We start from the raw sequence: 16219 nt of genomic DNA, 5'->3' as shown, positions 1-16219 counted from the left end.
CTGATCATGGTCATATGTTTTGGTCTTGCCATAGGTTGACTCCTTTCTGGTTGGAGGTTTTTAGATCACTTAGCCTTGCACTTAAGCTTTCGTTAGATCCCAACCCTATTACAGCTTTGTTTGGGATCCCTCTCGACCCTCACACTCCATCAGAGAAACAACGGGTGGTTGCTTTTGGCACTTTGCTTGCTAGGCGGGAAGTTCTCCTAAAGTGGAGGCTCCCTTCCCCTCCTACTCATAACCGTTGGCTCCAGGAGATCCTAAACAACATTAGATTAGAAAGGCTCCATTCTTACAGATTAGGTTCCCTACAGCAATTTAAAAAAACTTGGCTACCTGTCATTAATTATGTTGAGGGGTGCAATATAGCACCAGAGTAAGACAAGAGAGGTTAATTGCCTTATTTAATAATTTTGATTATTATTTATTTATTATTATTTTGTTTTTCCTTGGTTGTTTTTTTTTACCTTTATTTATTTTTTATTATTTTTATTAATTTATTTTTCATTTTTGTTTTTGTTTTTGTTTCCCCATTTTTTTATCACGCAATCATTGGAACGCATCTCTCATTTACTAACATTTATGCATATTTTTATATTTCCAAGATTGCCAGTATTTGCATTTATTCATTATTATTACTATTACCTAACATTGTTATTTTGTGTGGGAGTGTATGTCCTGTGGATGTGTGCATATTGTTTTCATTTTGATAATATTTTATTTGTATCTATTGTGTATACTCAATCCACATATTGGATTTTTGTCATTACATATTCGTTATTTGGAAGCATATGTGCATATATCTGTATGTTAGTATGTATATTGTTTTGTGTGGGAAGATTGGTTAGGAGATCAATTGCTTAACTACAGGCACGTTTCTAAGGGAATTTGGGGGGAGGGGTTGTTATTTGTTATTTTTCATCTGATCTGGTTCAAATTACTGTGTAGGATATATTCTTATTTTTTCAATGGAAGACATGTTTGGTTTCTACTTTTGTATTTTTGTAATAATCAAAATTTCTATAAATAAATGGGTAAAAAAAAATTGATGTGCTGTTGTCATAAACATATACATTTAAAAAAAAATTATATTATATATATATATATATATATATATATATATATATACACACACACACATACACACACATTTGTTACGACCCAGTCTAGGGTTGAGCTGTAACAGAATGAGGTTTATGTTGGGATTAGTGTATGGGAAATGGAATAACTGTAACAGAGATGTGAAGGTGGACCAAAAGGACACAAACGGAAATACAGAATGTATAATGAATAGAATATATATTGTATAGGTGATATTTACAATGACACAAACACCAGTGAACTTCAGGATGGCCTCATGCCGACAAAAATAACAAACAAACACCCCTCCTAACTGACCCACAGACAACTCTAACTTACCTAAATTAAAACAAAAGGAAACAAAAGACAATACCTTACCTTAATCCCAATGTATATACAAAACCACACACAAAAACCCACTCCCAAAACAAACGGCAGCCAACCCTACTCTGGTGAAATATATATGTAGTGTTTAGAATATTTACAAAAAACAGATCTAAAGTCAGTAACCAAAAGGGGCAAAAACAAACTCGTAGTCAGAGTAGAATTTCACAAAATCAAAACCAGGCAAACATACAGAATTCAATATACACAAAGCAAATCACAGAGCACAAAACACGGCTCACTAGCAGCGTACACAAAGACGTATTTATGATTCCCACCGAGATGACGTAGAGAAGACGGTGGACTGGACGATGAACAAATACATGAACAGGAATCTGGAATGAACTCTAGACGGGTGAACTAACACACGGACTGGAACAGACTGTAGAACCTGGAAATTTACAGAGAGAGAGAGAGAGAAAGAAAAAAAAAACACAGCGCAGCGTAACAATATATATATATATATATAGTGGCAATTGCTCTAAGACTGAAAGGGAAGCTCAGCTTCCCCTAAAATGTCAAAAAATAAGTGATCAAATATATACTGTTGTGTGTACATGTCATTGAATAAATATGCACTACAACGCGATTAACTTTTGTTCAGAATCAGCTTCTTATCACTGGTAAAGACGTGGCTTTCCTCTCAATCATTCGCGCAGATTCACAGTGATTTAAACAGAGTTCAATGGAGATGCAGCGAAGTGCAGGGAAACGAGACGAGCCATTGGATAAATGCTGGGCTTTGTCCCGCCCATCGGACGCTCAGCGTCTCTGGGGGTCTATGGGGCAGTGGGCTGGCCTCAGCTGGCCCGAACGCTCAGCTTCTGCACGATGATTGGATGATCTGTCTGAGGCCGAATCCCTTTTTGATTGACAGCCAAATGAGTGAATCAGCGATCCTTTCCGAGGGAGCATTACATTTTCATTCTGTTCTGAGTTGAACCAGACTATCTTAATCCTCTTAGCGACATTTTCTTTGTTAAAAACGACTAGCGACAAATCAAGCTTCTATTTCTAGTGGGTTTTTTGTAGCTGCTCGTGTTTGGAGACTTCTATCACTCTTTCTGACTTCTATCGCAGTTTCTGACCAGCGGGTGCTGCTGAGCCCCTCCACCGTCACAAAGCACAGGTGGACACACTTCACATGGGCCAAGGCCGTTTAAGCAGCCTAGCTCTGCTGGCCATTGAGAGGACACTAGTCAAGTCCCTGGAAAAGACGCCTTGTTGGTACGACAGGGTCACAGATAATTTTGTTGAAAAGGAACGGAGGGTAGAATTTACGTATAAATAAACCGACACATTTTATGATGTAGGCCGAAACTGAGCTTCCCCTCCTTGAAAGACCAGCATCCGCCACTGATATCCATCAGAGCCTACCTGGAATCATTGGGCGCAAGGCGGGAATACACCCTGGAGGGGACGCCAGTCCTTCACAGGGCAACACAGACACACACACATTCACTCACACACTCACACCTACGGACACTTTCGAGTCGCCAATCGTGTGTTTTTGGACTGTGGGAGAAAACCGGAGCACCCGGAGGAAACCCACGCGGACACGGGGAGAACACACCAACTCCTCACAGACGGTCACCCGGAGCGGGAATCGAACCCACAACCTCCAGGTTCCTGGAGCTGTGTGACTGCGACACTACCTGCTGCGCCACCGTGCCGCCCGCCACTAATATATATATGCATGGTGCCTACAGGATTACAACTTCTAGCAAATGTGAAACATTGTCTCAAGATTGTCATTGAATGCACAAGCATTGTTTATATTGTTTTTTAAAAATTCATTGTAAATACTAGTCATTGGCTATTTATGACTGTAATATTTAAATTTGTATGTTTTTTTTAAGGCATCAATGGAGAGGGAGGGCATTTTGAGACAGCAAATGGAAGACACACGCAAGAAGCTTGCTGAAGTTCTTGGTCATGTAGCCCAATGTGAGGAGAAAGTCACTGAAGCCAAGAGGCAAAACCTTTTGCTAAACCAACTAAAAGAAGAGAACCAGAAACTAAGGGAGCAGCTGGAAGACTTGGAACACCAGAGGGAAAGGAAGCAGTGTACTCTTTTGGAACTTCAGGCTTCAATTAATCATTTAATATCTGACAATGAAAATCTTAAGAGCAGGCTGGCTGAGGCAGACAGTCTCAGGAGGGAGCAGGAGAACAGCCGTGCCATGGCTGAGAAAGAAAAAGCCTCACTGGACCAGCAGCTACAGCTGGAGAGGGAAGCACATCATAAAGAGATTGAACACTTGAGAATGCCACAGCAAGACTACCAATTCAAACAAAATCAAAGCATGCTGAAGACACAGAGACTATACCAAGAGAGAGAGACACTGAAGGAATTCATCAAAGACCTGAAGGTTAGTTTTCTAAAAATGTTTTTTTTGCCTCTCTGACTACATTTTCTTTAGTTACAGTGTAGGACAAACGTGATTAAATCACCCTTTAAAGGCAATGTTCATGATTGTAATCAAAAAACAATTTTTATAAAATTCAGAAGATATTTCCTCATCATTTACTAGCTCTCCAGGCTATGTCTCTCTGTGGCAATTCAAAGAGTGAATAAAAACTTACAAAGAAGTTAACCTTCAGCCATGTACAAACAGCAGTCATTATTTGCCTCTCAAACACTCCTTAAAAGACCCAGAGCTCCTGAATGTAAACAACCAGACGTTCCCTTTAACACAATTGAAATCTTTGTAAAATATAAATACAGTGCCTCCAAGTAGTGTTCAACCTCCTGCAGGAACAAATTGAAAAAAAGTTAGAGCCTTCAAACTTTGGACAAGAGTAGCATTTATTAACTATATGTCTAAATTTTATAAACAAATAAAATAAGTTGCTCATTTAAATAATAATAATTTTAAACATAAAGATTAGGGTTAATTTTTGTCCAACCACCCTAGGTTTAATATTTTGTGGAATAATCCTTAGTTGCAATTACAGCTATTTATAATTTTTTATAAGATCTGATCAGGCCAGCACAGGTCTCTGGAGTAATCTTGGCCCACTCCACCATGCAGATATTGTCCACGTTGTCTAGGTTTTTTGGGCATCTCTTGTGGACTTAGATCTTGATCTTCTGTGGGTTTTCAATTGGGTTAAGGTCAGGAGACTGTCTAGGCCACTTCAACACCTTGATCTTTTCCCTCTTTAACCAGGCCTTGGTTTTCTTGGTCATTTGCTTGTGGTCATGGTCCTGTTGAAAGATGAAGTGACTACCCATCTTAAGATCCTTGATGGAGGATCGAAGGTTTTTGGCAAAAATCTCAGTATAGGCTATGCTATACATCTTCCTGTGGATGTGGACAAGATGGCCTGGCCCATTGGCTGAGAAGCAGTCCTACAGCTTTATGCTGCCACCATCATTCTTGACAGTAGGGATGGTGTACTTGGGGTTGTATGAGGTGCCATGCTCTTGGTCTCATCAGACCAGAGAACACTGAACTGAGTCTTTCATGTGATCATGAGCAAACTTTAGTCAGGCCTTGACATGATGGTTTGAAAGTCAATTTACCTTACGGGCCTGTCTGGAATGGAGAAAAACGGAGTAGGTATTTATTGAAATCAATATCCCTGCTGCCATGAGATATTCCCAGAGCTCCCTCTTTGTTGTCGCTGGGTATTCAGACAAACCTGGCCTCGGCATGGCTTTTATATTCAGAAAATGTAGGAACAAACCAGATAGTTAATCCAAGCATGTGAAGCTCATTGTTCTTAAAACCTCACGTACTTATACTTGAGGGAACAAAACAGATCTCTGGTGGTTTGAGGGGTTGAATAATAATTGACCCTCTCCCCACATTACCTCTGGAGGTAATGTGGATTCAGTTTACCTTATTGCTATAACTATTTATTAACTTATTAACAAATTAACTTAACAAATACAGTGATAAAAGTTTTATAAACAATATTATGCAATCCTAGTTAAGCTGGATCAGAATGCTGGAATTTTATGGTATAAAACTAAATTGGGTTTTATATGAAATATTTTTGTAGTTTTTACTGTGTGTGAGCCTCTTGTGAGCGGCAGAGTAGGCGTTGGTTTCACGCATTGTGAGCCTCGAAATGAGTGTTGGTTTTAATTAATGCAAATCTTGAAACGGAACTTTGTTCAAGGTGAGTCTCGTGTAAGGCTCGGATTTACTGCCAGCTCAAGTGCAACATTGCTCAGAAGTGAGGGCAGAGCCATATTAGCCTTCTGGCCAAAAGTAGGCAGGAGACATCAGCATCAGTATGTTTCATTGACAGAATCAGCTCTCACCCTGCAGACAAACTGTCAAAACACACCCATTTCAAACAGAATGTCCTCTCAAGCACAGAGAGATGCAGAGGGAAGTGAGCATGGCATGCAAAGAAAAACTTTAAAATCAAAAGGCAAATTCATTAGCGAATAAAAGAAAATGGCCACAGTATGTAGTGTATTGTGTCCACAAAGCTCTGAGAATTTCTATTCTGAGGTTTTATGCCTAAAGATCTGTACAATTTTGCTTTTCTCCAAGCTTAAAAATCCATATATGGAGGAAAGCCACCAACCTTCTGTTTCTGTGTATACATTAGACAGAGGAAATTGTGGATAAGGAACTAGTGAGGACGCTACAGCAGAAGCTGGGCAGAATGAAAGCTGAGTGTGATAAACTGACAGAACACCTGCAGGGCAGCGAGGAAGGTCGTGCAAAACTTCAAAAGATGTGTCAGATGCTCAAAAAGGACCTGGAAGTGAAGGTTTGAAGAAATGCTCGTTCCATGCTACTTTATATATGGGGCCATCATAATGAAATGTGGGATGGAAATGAGCATGTTTATTCATTATAGAACTTGTGAACTCTTCTCTTTTTTGTCATTCTGTTCCCCCCACTAGTTAATACTCTTCCACTGCCCAGATCTGTTATGTCAGGTATAGGATGCCTGTGTAGACATGTACTGTGCTTAATGTCAGTTAGTTCATGTCATTGAAATCATTGCCAATGAGTTTTTGTTTGAATAGTTCAGTAGATACCTGTCCCATTGTAGATAGAGTTTGCAGACCAAGTGGAGAAGAGAAAGCAAACAGCCGAACATCACGTTGAAGAGCTGCATAAGAGGATAGCAGACATTCAGATGGAGCAAGCACTCATCCTGCAGTCTGTGGGCTCTCAGATTGACTTGGCCTGCAGAGCTGTTTCTAAAGACTCAACTACCAAACTGAACGTAACCACACACGCTTCATTAGTTTATTGCACTTTTCATTTCTACTTGCAAATAGTACATTTAAACAATTTTAGAGTATGCATTATACTACAAACATTTAAATGACTTGTGTGTGTGTGTGTGTGTGTGTGTGTGTGTGTAAAAAGCACTTTTGGATTGCTGCTCAATTTTGTTGCACATGTGCAGTGACAATAAAGGAAACTTATATCCTAAAATATTTCTGCAGTTTTTCAAAAATTGTTTGTAAAAAATGTTTAGATATAAGGCATAATGTTTAATAAAATATCTGAGGAATCACAACTTCTGTGCTAAAATGCATTATACAGCAGCGTACATTTTTGATTCACATTATCTTCAGTTCTGACTGTGATGTTCCGTTCAGATTATAATTCTGTAAAGCTGATTTGCGACAGGAGTTATAAAAAGTGCTATAATGTTTTTTTGTTTGTTTGTTTGTTTGTATTTGGCCTTATTTTTACTAGATAAAGTTGTAGAGGGATAGATAGATAAATAGAATGAGTTGTAGATAGAGTTCTATAGGGACTTCTAGACATGGGTACCATTATAGATAAATGGATAGGTTTGTATAGGAAAAGATAGAGGAGTTCTAGATATATTGTCACAGTTGTTGACAAGTAATGAGTTGTAGATGGATACACAGATATCTTACTTTAGTAAGAAACAAAGCAAAGGGAGTTTTACTGCTATATAAAGTAACTAACCACAAACTGTGTTTTTTGAGTAGTGACAGATAACAGATTATCCTCAATATCTGTTACTATGTCTTCATAACATGAACAAAATAGTTACAAAATAGGAACCATTAAAAAAAAAAAAATTTTACTATTAAAGTAGAGGGAATGCTTCTTGTGAAATGAGTACTAATAGTTTATTATAGTTTATTTCTTAATGTTTGTTTCCCAACAACTTAAACAGTCCATAGGCAGTGAAGATTAAAAATGTTATTTTGGACCATTCTCAAAGTAATTAAAATTTAAACATATCCAAAAGGTCCAAAATACACCCCCCACACATGTGCTCGTTCCGGGAGCTTTGCAAAAACCAGTCGAGTGAAGTTCAAAGCAAATCAAAGTATTTATTGGATCCAAGAGAACTAATACATAAGAAAGTCTAATAGCCTTCCCAGTAGAGTTCTGAGTTCTGCTCCCATCTGACTCCACAATTATACCCCAGATGACGTATAGCCTGGTGGTGAGGCATTTCTAGCTGATTAACATATATTAATATGCATAATTAGACATGTTAGTACTCAGGTTTCTCGCGTGCAAGTTTCACATGCACCGTGACCCCAAAACCTTAATTCTTAGGTAGGCTTGACAACATACCTTTTATTCCCACACACCTTTTCTGTCACCAGAATTTAGAGGAGTCACTAATGGACTTAAGGTCACTAAGATACCCTACAGTTCAACTCCCCCTTTTGGCTAACAGTTGTAATTTATGTGTTTCCTAAAAGCCTAAGTACAGATCTGTTCAATGTTAGAGGTCTAAGAATTTAGAAAGGTGCTAATACTGAGTCAACATGCCAGTTAGTGTGCAGATTCTAATACTTGTTTAAATGCATGGTTAAATACTGGTTAATCATTCATATGAATACATATAAGATACACACAATTATAAATGCTTAATTTTAACTAATCATTTAAGGATATTTGTCCACTAACACAAAGTAATAAAATTGTTTTCTACAACAGCAGAAAATGAAGCTGTTTACCTAGTGCAGGGGTCGGCAACCCATGGCTCCCGAGCCACACGGCTCTTTGATCCCTCTGATGCGGCTCAGCTTTTGAAAATAATTACTGAGTTTTTAATTAAAATGTATTTTATTTTAGTTCGTTCATTTTCAAAATGTAATTCTATGAAGATTATGGCAATCTTGTAACACCTAAATTTTTTAATATTTAAAATATTTTGTCGCTCTTAATACACGTCACAAATTCCAACGTGCGACACCCGCCAGTGTGCGGTTTCTTGAACTTTTTGACAGCTGACTGCACGGCGCCAGTAAAAGGATGACGGCGCACAGAGAGGACAGCATTTTTGTTTGCTGCCAGTGGATATCATAGTTCGCCATCCCCCCCGCTCCCCCCCACCCCCCCACCCCCTTAATAAAAGGATTCAAATAGACATTGAGTATTTTACTTGACCGTAAACTCAACGTTTTTTTTCTGAATTAAAAATGTTTTGTTGCATGCAGAAATGTTATTTAATTTTTCTGCAGTCGTTCATTAATTTCATAAATGTAACACAGTATAGTTTGTTTATACATAGCACAAAGGCAAAAAAACCCTGTTATATGCAGTGTTATGTAAAATTTCAAAAGGATTTTGTTGCCCCCAGTGTTTTCTTTACTGTGTGAAACGGGTCCAAATGGCTCTTTGAGTGGTAAAGGTTGCCGACCCCTGACCTAGTGCAATTCCATTACGAATGTGAAGGTTCCAGTAGTGCGTTTTCAATCTGAATGTACATGTGGTCCTGCTGCAATCATGTCTTCCTTCTGAATGTGCATGTACCATGAGCAACTCTTCAGTTCACATGAACACATCTTAATTCTGCAACTGCATGGTCTTCAAACATATCTTTATGCTGAAATAAAATGTAAATAAAGGCAGGAATTAACCCTTGCTGCCATCTATTCCCATATATGCGATGCACACTCAACTGGCTGTGCACATGGTTTTAAAATACGTGATGACACAAGATGAATGAAAGTGCTTTCAGCAGTGCACAGGGTCAGCACAGGCACTCTGACCAGTCTACCACTAAGCATGCCTGTGTACAGCAAGCTATGGTTGACTGTGTTCTGACAGTGCAATTTGTGATATTGGCCTTTTTCCTACATTATTCACATGCTTGACTATTGGTCCTGCTTCCAACACATCTTCAAGAACTGACAATTTTTTGCTGCTTACTTTACTCCACAACTTACTAGGCATTGTTACAAGATAATAAACATTGTTCAGTTCACCTGTGAACTCAAGGCTCATCCATGCCAGTGGAATGAAGTTTATTCTGCCTGGGTCAAATCAGTAGCTAAGCTACTGTTTTGCAAGTATAGTGATGCTCTGGGCCAGATTCGGGACATTCATTTGGATATCAAATGTTAATAGATTTTTTAGACAACTAGATTTTAAATTAGATGCACAGGTAGCACAAAATATTAAAAACACTTAAATATTCTATGTGTGATATTATCTGACCTTTACCTATTATAGCGAGAAACTTTAGCTTTAAACCTGATTTTTGTTGGTATTTTGAACTGAATTATACATGAAAACTTTAAATAAATCTTTTACATTTTTAAAAATTATTTTAGGGTTTCTTTCCCCTTCCTAAATTATAAATGAATAATTAATGTATTCTGTCTGTTTAGGCAGTAATGCTCACGTCTGTACAAGATAATGATCGCCATCATTGGCTAGCAGAAATGAAGGTTTGTGTCTGACCAACAGCCTACTATTTAGTACAGCTTACAACATGTATGTACACCTGTATTTATACAGCTTACAGCAAGTATGTATGTATATGTTCATGTTTGTTTATGTATTAACAAATGCAGGTTAGGTGAAGGAAACAACAGCAAAACTTAATTTTTGTTGAGTGGATTGTGCTTTGTAACACTTGTCAGCATGTTTTTATGCAATTTGTTTGTCATCTGTAAGTAGATGTTGTATCATGTTCACGAGTGTTCAGATGATGACTGCATATTTGTTGCTTTGTGCTTGTGTGCCTGCATGCTTGCAGACAAAGTTGCAATGGCTATGTAATGAACTGCATATGCATGAAGTCCGGAAGAATAAGCTGAGCAGGACAGTAGAGCAGTGCAGCAAGCAGATGAAGACACTGAGACAAAGCAGGGACTCTGAACAACAAAAGCTGCTAGTCCACATTTCTCAGCTGGAAGAGCTGCTACAGGATGCTCACTTAGAGAAGCAAGGTAAGGATCAGCTACCAAACTTCCTTATCCTTACTTCCTGTGCTTGATTGCCTTAAAGTGCAGTTTTCCCCTTATTCATACTTTTCATCTGAATGTATAACTCAATATTTGTATCCTAACTGAAATATTTGTATTTATTTATTTATATCAAATTGTATTCTGGTTAAGGGCTGTTTAAGGTCTCAAAATGTATCTAAGTGATAATAATATATATATATTTTTTACAAACGAAAACCACCTTCCCCGTCAATTAAGCAAGTAGAGACATTTTAGACCACCTTTGACCTTACATATAGGTTTGTTTACAATGGTGTCATCATTGTATATATTTTATTTAAACTTTAATTTTTCCAGGCAAATGACTAAGAACAAATTCTTATTAATTTGGCTTGTCAAAGCCAAATTACTGTTCTTCGAAATCTTATTATTCTTATTCTTATTATTATTAATTTGGCTTGTCAAAGCCAAATTACCACACATCACCACACTCTAGGTTTTGTGGCCAAAAGCCGTTTTTTCACTTTTCAGCCAAACAATTCACCATAACTTTCTCATACTTTCACCTAGAAACTTCATTTACATTTTAAATGGTAGGGAAACTTGTCCTTTCTAGCATCTGTAAATGTGAACATTATTGAAAATACGGTTTTTGAGTTATGCATTTTTGTTCTGCACTAGGGAGGGTTTTGGCTCCCACAGAGTTCAATGTATTTTTAGAGTGGCTCAGAGTGCGGTTTCTACATTTTTCTCCTGTTTTTAACTCGTCATAACATGGTCAGTTCTCGCTCAAACTGCTAATTTTTATACCAGCTTCTTTCTTAGACTCTCCTTGTCGCAGCGGTATATGCAGTTAAGCCATTTGGGATACCTTTTTCCGAGCTATAAGCATTTGTTCGGAGGGTGGGTACGCTCCCATACAAATGCATTGAAATGAATATGCCTTTCCTTTTTCGATATTCAATTTTTAGCAGAACATTTTGCCATAACTTCCTTATACTTTCACCTTCAGACTTCATTTAAATTTCAAATGGTAGAGAAATTTTCCCTTTCTAACACATGTAAGTTTGACATTGTTTGAAAATACGGTTCTGGAGTTATGAAGATTTGTTTGGCAGTAGGACGTTTCGGCTCTCATAGAGTTTAATGTATTTTCAGAAAGTAACATTTTTGAAAATTTTGCCTGTTTTTAACTCATCATTACACCATCAATTCTCGCTCTAAGTGAAAAATTTTTTACACCATCTCGAGCGCCAAACTGTCCTTGTCGCTACGGTATGTTTCATTCAATTTTGGTTGGGAAAAGTTTTAGAGCTACGAGAGGATTTTTGGAGGGTCCCCCCCGTCTAAATTCATGAAATCCTGAGTCTGTCAGTTGTGTTCTGTGAGCGTGTGTGTGTGAGAGAGAGGGGGGAGGGGCAGAGGGAGACACTGAGGGGGAGGCGCAGAGGGAGACACTGAGGGGGAGAGGTGTGAGGGCCACAAAAATACATAGGCTGTCTCTAACACCTTAAATGTCATTTTTAAGGGGGACGTATCAATTATCCAGGGTTTTTTAAGGTGGAATTTTTAAAAAAAATACCTTGTTCAAAATTTACTGCCTGTCTTTTCAACATTTTCTTTTATTTACAGTGGTCATTTTTAAATGTGGACATCTCAATACAATTTTGGATTTCTTAAGGTGGTATTTAAAATGTATTAGCCATCTTTTTGGGATTTTAAGACTCTTTTTGCCTGCGAGGAACCACAGGGGACGGTTCTTGAGTTATGAAGGTTTGTTCGGCAGTAGGAGTGTTTCGGCTCCCACAGAGTTCAATGTTTTTTCAGAAAGCAGAATTTTACAACTCTCTCCTGTTTTCAACTCATCATTACACCATCAATTCTTGCTCAAACTTACTTTTTTTTACACCGACTCGATCGCCTGACTGTCCTTGTCGTTACGGTATGTTTCGTTCAATTTTGGACCCAGGAAAGTTTTTGAGCCACGGGACGTTTTTTGGAGGGTCCCCCCCCGCTCGAAATTCATTGAATCTTGAGTCTGTCAGTTGTGTTCTGTGAGCGTGCGTGTGAGAGACAGAGGGGCAGGCAGAGACTGAGGGGGAGAGCTGTGAGGGACACAGAAATACATAGGCAGTCTCTAACACTTTTTAGGTCATTTTTAAGGTGGACGTCTTAATAAAACTAATATTTTAGATTTTAAAAGCAATTTCTTTATAAAGGTTTTTCTGTATTTATGCATTGTATTCTGCTAAATTCTTTTAATGTTATTGTAGGGTTTTAAAAGAAATCCAAATTAAAATAATGATTATTCAAGACGTATATTTATATTTTTTTCATCAACAAACATTTATTCGTTTGTTCATTCATTCATGCATTGCTTTTAGTCACTTATCCAGTTCAGGGTCAGACACTATCTGGAATCACAGAGTGCAAGGCGAGAACATACCCTGAATAGGGCGGCCAGTCCATCACAGGGCACCACACATTCTCGTTTGAGTAGCAAATCCACCTGCTGAATTTTTGCACAATGGAACTGGAACATACCCAGGTTGGTGTCCTTTTCTTTTATGAAGTGGAGCTGGATGGAATTGTAAGCAATAATAATAATATTAATAATTTTATATATATATATATACTGCGACACTACCTGCTGCACCACCGTGCCTATATAGGCACGGTGGTGCAGCAGGTAGTGTCGCAGTCACACAACTCCAGGGACCTGGGTTTGATTCCCGCTCCGGATGACTGTCTGTGAGGAGTGTGGTGTGTTCTCCCTGTGTCTGCGTGGGTTTCCTCCCACAGTCAAAAACACAGGTTGGTAGGTGGATTGGCGACTCAAAAGTGTCTTTAGGTGTGTGTGTGTGACTGAATGTGTGACTGTGTGTCTGTGTTGCCCTGTGAAGGACTGGCGCCCCCTCCAGGGTGTATTCCCGTTTTGTGCCCTATGATTCCAGGTAGGCTCTGGACCCACCGCGACCCTGAACTGGATAAGTGTTTACAGAAAATTATACATATAATGAACAGTGAAAACCAACAGTGAACAGTGTCATGGAAAACAATTTTGTATATTGTATAAAGATAATTTTTAAAAATTTTGAAATCCTGCAATAATTTTTATCTTCTCAAAAATATCTGGAAACGTTAATGCATCATCATCATCATTTTCTTTTCCGCTTCTCCATTTCAGGGTCGCGGTGTTAATGCATCGTTACTACTGGATTAAGGTTTTCAGACAGTCTGTGAGTTGCTTTAAAAACAAATAATTTCCCATAGTGGTGAAATTAACTCCATCATTTAAAAATATGCCAGGACTGTCAAATTTTATGTCAGGTTGAGGTACAATAAACCCCCCAGAATTAAAGAGAAAGCTAGCCATGACACTGTTCACCCTTTTTTTGGACTTGCAGATCTCCAATTGTGTCGCTGGGTGATGGCAGACATGATGATGTTCATCTACAGGAACTCTTGGTGGAGTTAATACACGTTCTTTTTTATTATTTTTTTTCCAGCTCCGAACTCCTCAGACCTCCCAGGTCATTTCCATCACTGTGGATGAGTAGGACATCTGGGACTGCTCCTTCTCGAAGGGACTGGTTAAATAAAGGGACAAAGTTATGCCACTGTATCGCTCCTCGACCCAGCCAATAGAGCTGGGCATTGGTGTCCATGGTTGCCCTGGCTTTCTCTTCACCCTGTCGGATATAACTGTCCCCCATCATCCAAATTTTTGGACCTGAAATTAAATATGTTGATTTTTAAATTTTTTTTATTCTGTGATTATGAAAAACGCTTATGTATATACACGTAATAATATACAATAAATTTCAGTTTCAGTAAAGATTTATGCTTATTTTTTATGTTGCATATTACATATATTTTCTACACACTGATTAAAACTTAACTTTATATAATAAGTCAGTATTATATATTATTACTGTTTATATAAATTATGTTATATATTATTATTACATAAAAGTTTTCTGCGTAGGTTTGTTCTGCATTCTGTGACAACGGTTGAGCTGACAGTGAGGTCAAGCTTGTTCCTGGGAGGTTTAAAACAAGCTGAAGTTTAATCGGACCAATCAGAGCCTGAATTTAATTGGCCCAATCAGAGCCTCAATTTACACTGATCCGAAGTTTCATCAGCCGCTCTCAGTTCACCCAATGAGAGATGACTTTAGATGCTGGGGTTAATTTGATTGGCTGAGTGATTTATTTAAATTTTTTTTTTTTTTTTTACCTAAGACTATATATTGGCTAACACTTCATGCGCATGGTCTTTTCACATTCAGTGAGAACTGAGCTTTGTGTCTCAGGATTGTTATTAGGCTTCCGAGCACGAAGTGCAAAGGAAGCCTATTGTTTTTTGTTCTGATTTTTATTATTATTAGGCTTCCGAGCACGAAGTGCAAGGAAACCTATTGTTTTTGTTCTGATTTTTATTCTTATTATTCCGAACAAAAATTCTGCCTTAAAACGGATCGCACAGCCCAAACCATAAGGCCTACAGACTTGGTACTTGGTCAAAAGATAGTAAATGGTCCCGCTACTCAGGCGCAAAATATCAGCCTGATTGACCTCAAGGGGGCGCTACAGCGACAGAAAACGCTTTCATTAAAGGATTTTCCACGCCGTGTGGCATAGAGACGAAATTTTTGTTTGTACATGATCATTGGGTCCTGATGAATCAAAAACGTACATAGAACCACTAAGCTCCGCCCACTTAGATTTTTTGCTAATTAGCATAATTCGCAAAATCTATTTTCGCCAACTAGTCCCTGGATTTTTGTCTGATCCCCATGACCTTGGTGTCAAAATGTTCGCAGGAGTGAGCTGGTCAATAATTATCAAAAACATCCTGACATTTCGAAACAAGATGGCCGACATATGCAAATGAATGTGTACCGTGAATTGCAAATTTTACTCAAAAATCTGTAACTCCTTCATGCTTAACTCAAATCAGATGACTTTTCACACATTGCTTCTAGACATGATTCTGAGGTAGCATGCATTTGCTGTTACATGAAATATTATAGGGGGCGCTGTTATAGCTAACAATGTCTTTTGGCTAATATGTCAGGATCTACAAGGCCAATTAAGTTGACATTTGGCATGCTGGTTCTGTGAGTATGCCTACATATGGGAAATTAACGACGACTGAATATGTTTAACAATGTCAACAGCCAATCAAAGTTCAATTTTTTTTCATCATTTTTTTTGAAAGGCTTAACAATGCCCAATCATCATGGCATTTGCATGGTATTTTCATGGACACAATTTGTATTTGCAGAAAAATTTTCGTGTTGATAGCCACAAGGGGGCGCAATTTATTTTTTAAACATGAAATATGGAATATCTCAGTGAAAATTTAACCTATCGACATGTTAATAGTTTCATATTACACTGTACATAGTGTCTAACAATATTGCAATTGCAACTATTTAAAATAAAATTATAGATTTTCTTCAATTGTCAGGTATGTGATTATGGAATTTATCGTACTAGTCCATGAGTTTTGATCCTATCAACACACAATTGGTCTCATTGCAAAGTGTATTGCCTGTAGGTAAATAATTATCAAAAACAGTTTTAGATTTG

The 16219-nt window shown here is 38.0% G+C and overlaps 1 protein-coding gene across 5 annotated transcripts in view; it reads left to right on the top strand.

The window, feature by feature from the left end:
• The window catches only part of LOC136702837 (centrosomal protein of 128 kDa-like), a 107196-nt gene extending 92747 nt beyond the window's left edge, over window positions 1–14449 (top strand). For 2 of the 5 annotated variants that reach the window (XM_066677989.1, XM_066677986.1), the window contains 6 exons: window positions 3324–3836; window positions 6037–6201; window positions 6490–6666; window positions 10061–10120; window positions 10432–10624; window positions 14131–14449. In XM_066677989.1, the coding sequence (XP_066534086.1) occupies window positions 3324–3836; window positions 6037–6201; window positions 6490–6666; window positions 10061–10120; window positions 10432–10624; window positions 14131–14177 (1155 nt within the window). In that variant the 3' untranslated portion in view covers window positions 14178–14449. Of the gene's footprint in view, window positions 1–3323; window positions 3837–6036; window positions 6202–6489; window positions 6667–10060; window positions 10121–10431; window positions 10625–14130 lie in introns of those variants that run through there. The other 3 variants (XM_066677988.1, XR_010803953.1, XM_066677990.1) reach the window with 3 other exon arrangements.
• Window positions 14450–16219: the final 1770 nt, after the last annotated feature.

This window comes from Hoplias malabaricus, chromosome 7, assembly GCF_029633855.1.
Source record: "Hoplias malabaricus isolate fHopMal1 chromosome 7, fHopMal1.hap1, whole genome shotgun sequence".
NCBI classification, from domain to species: Eukaryota; Metazoa; Chordata; class Actinopteri; order Characiformes; family Erythrinidae; genus Hoplias; species Hoplias malabaricus.
This window is presented reverse-complemented; position numbering and strand designations above follow the sequence as displayed.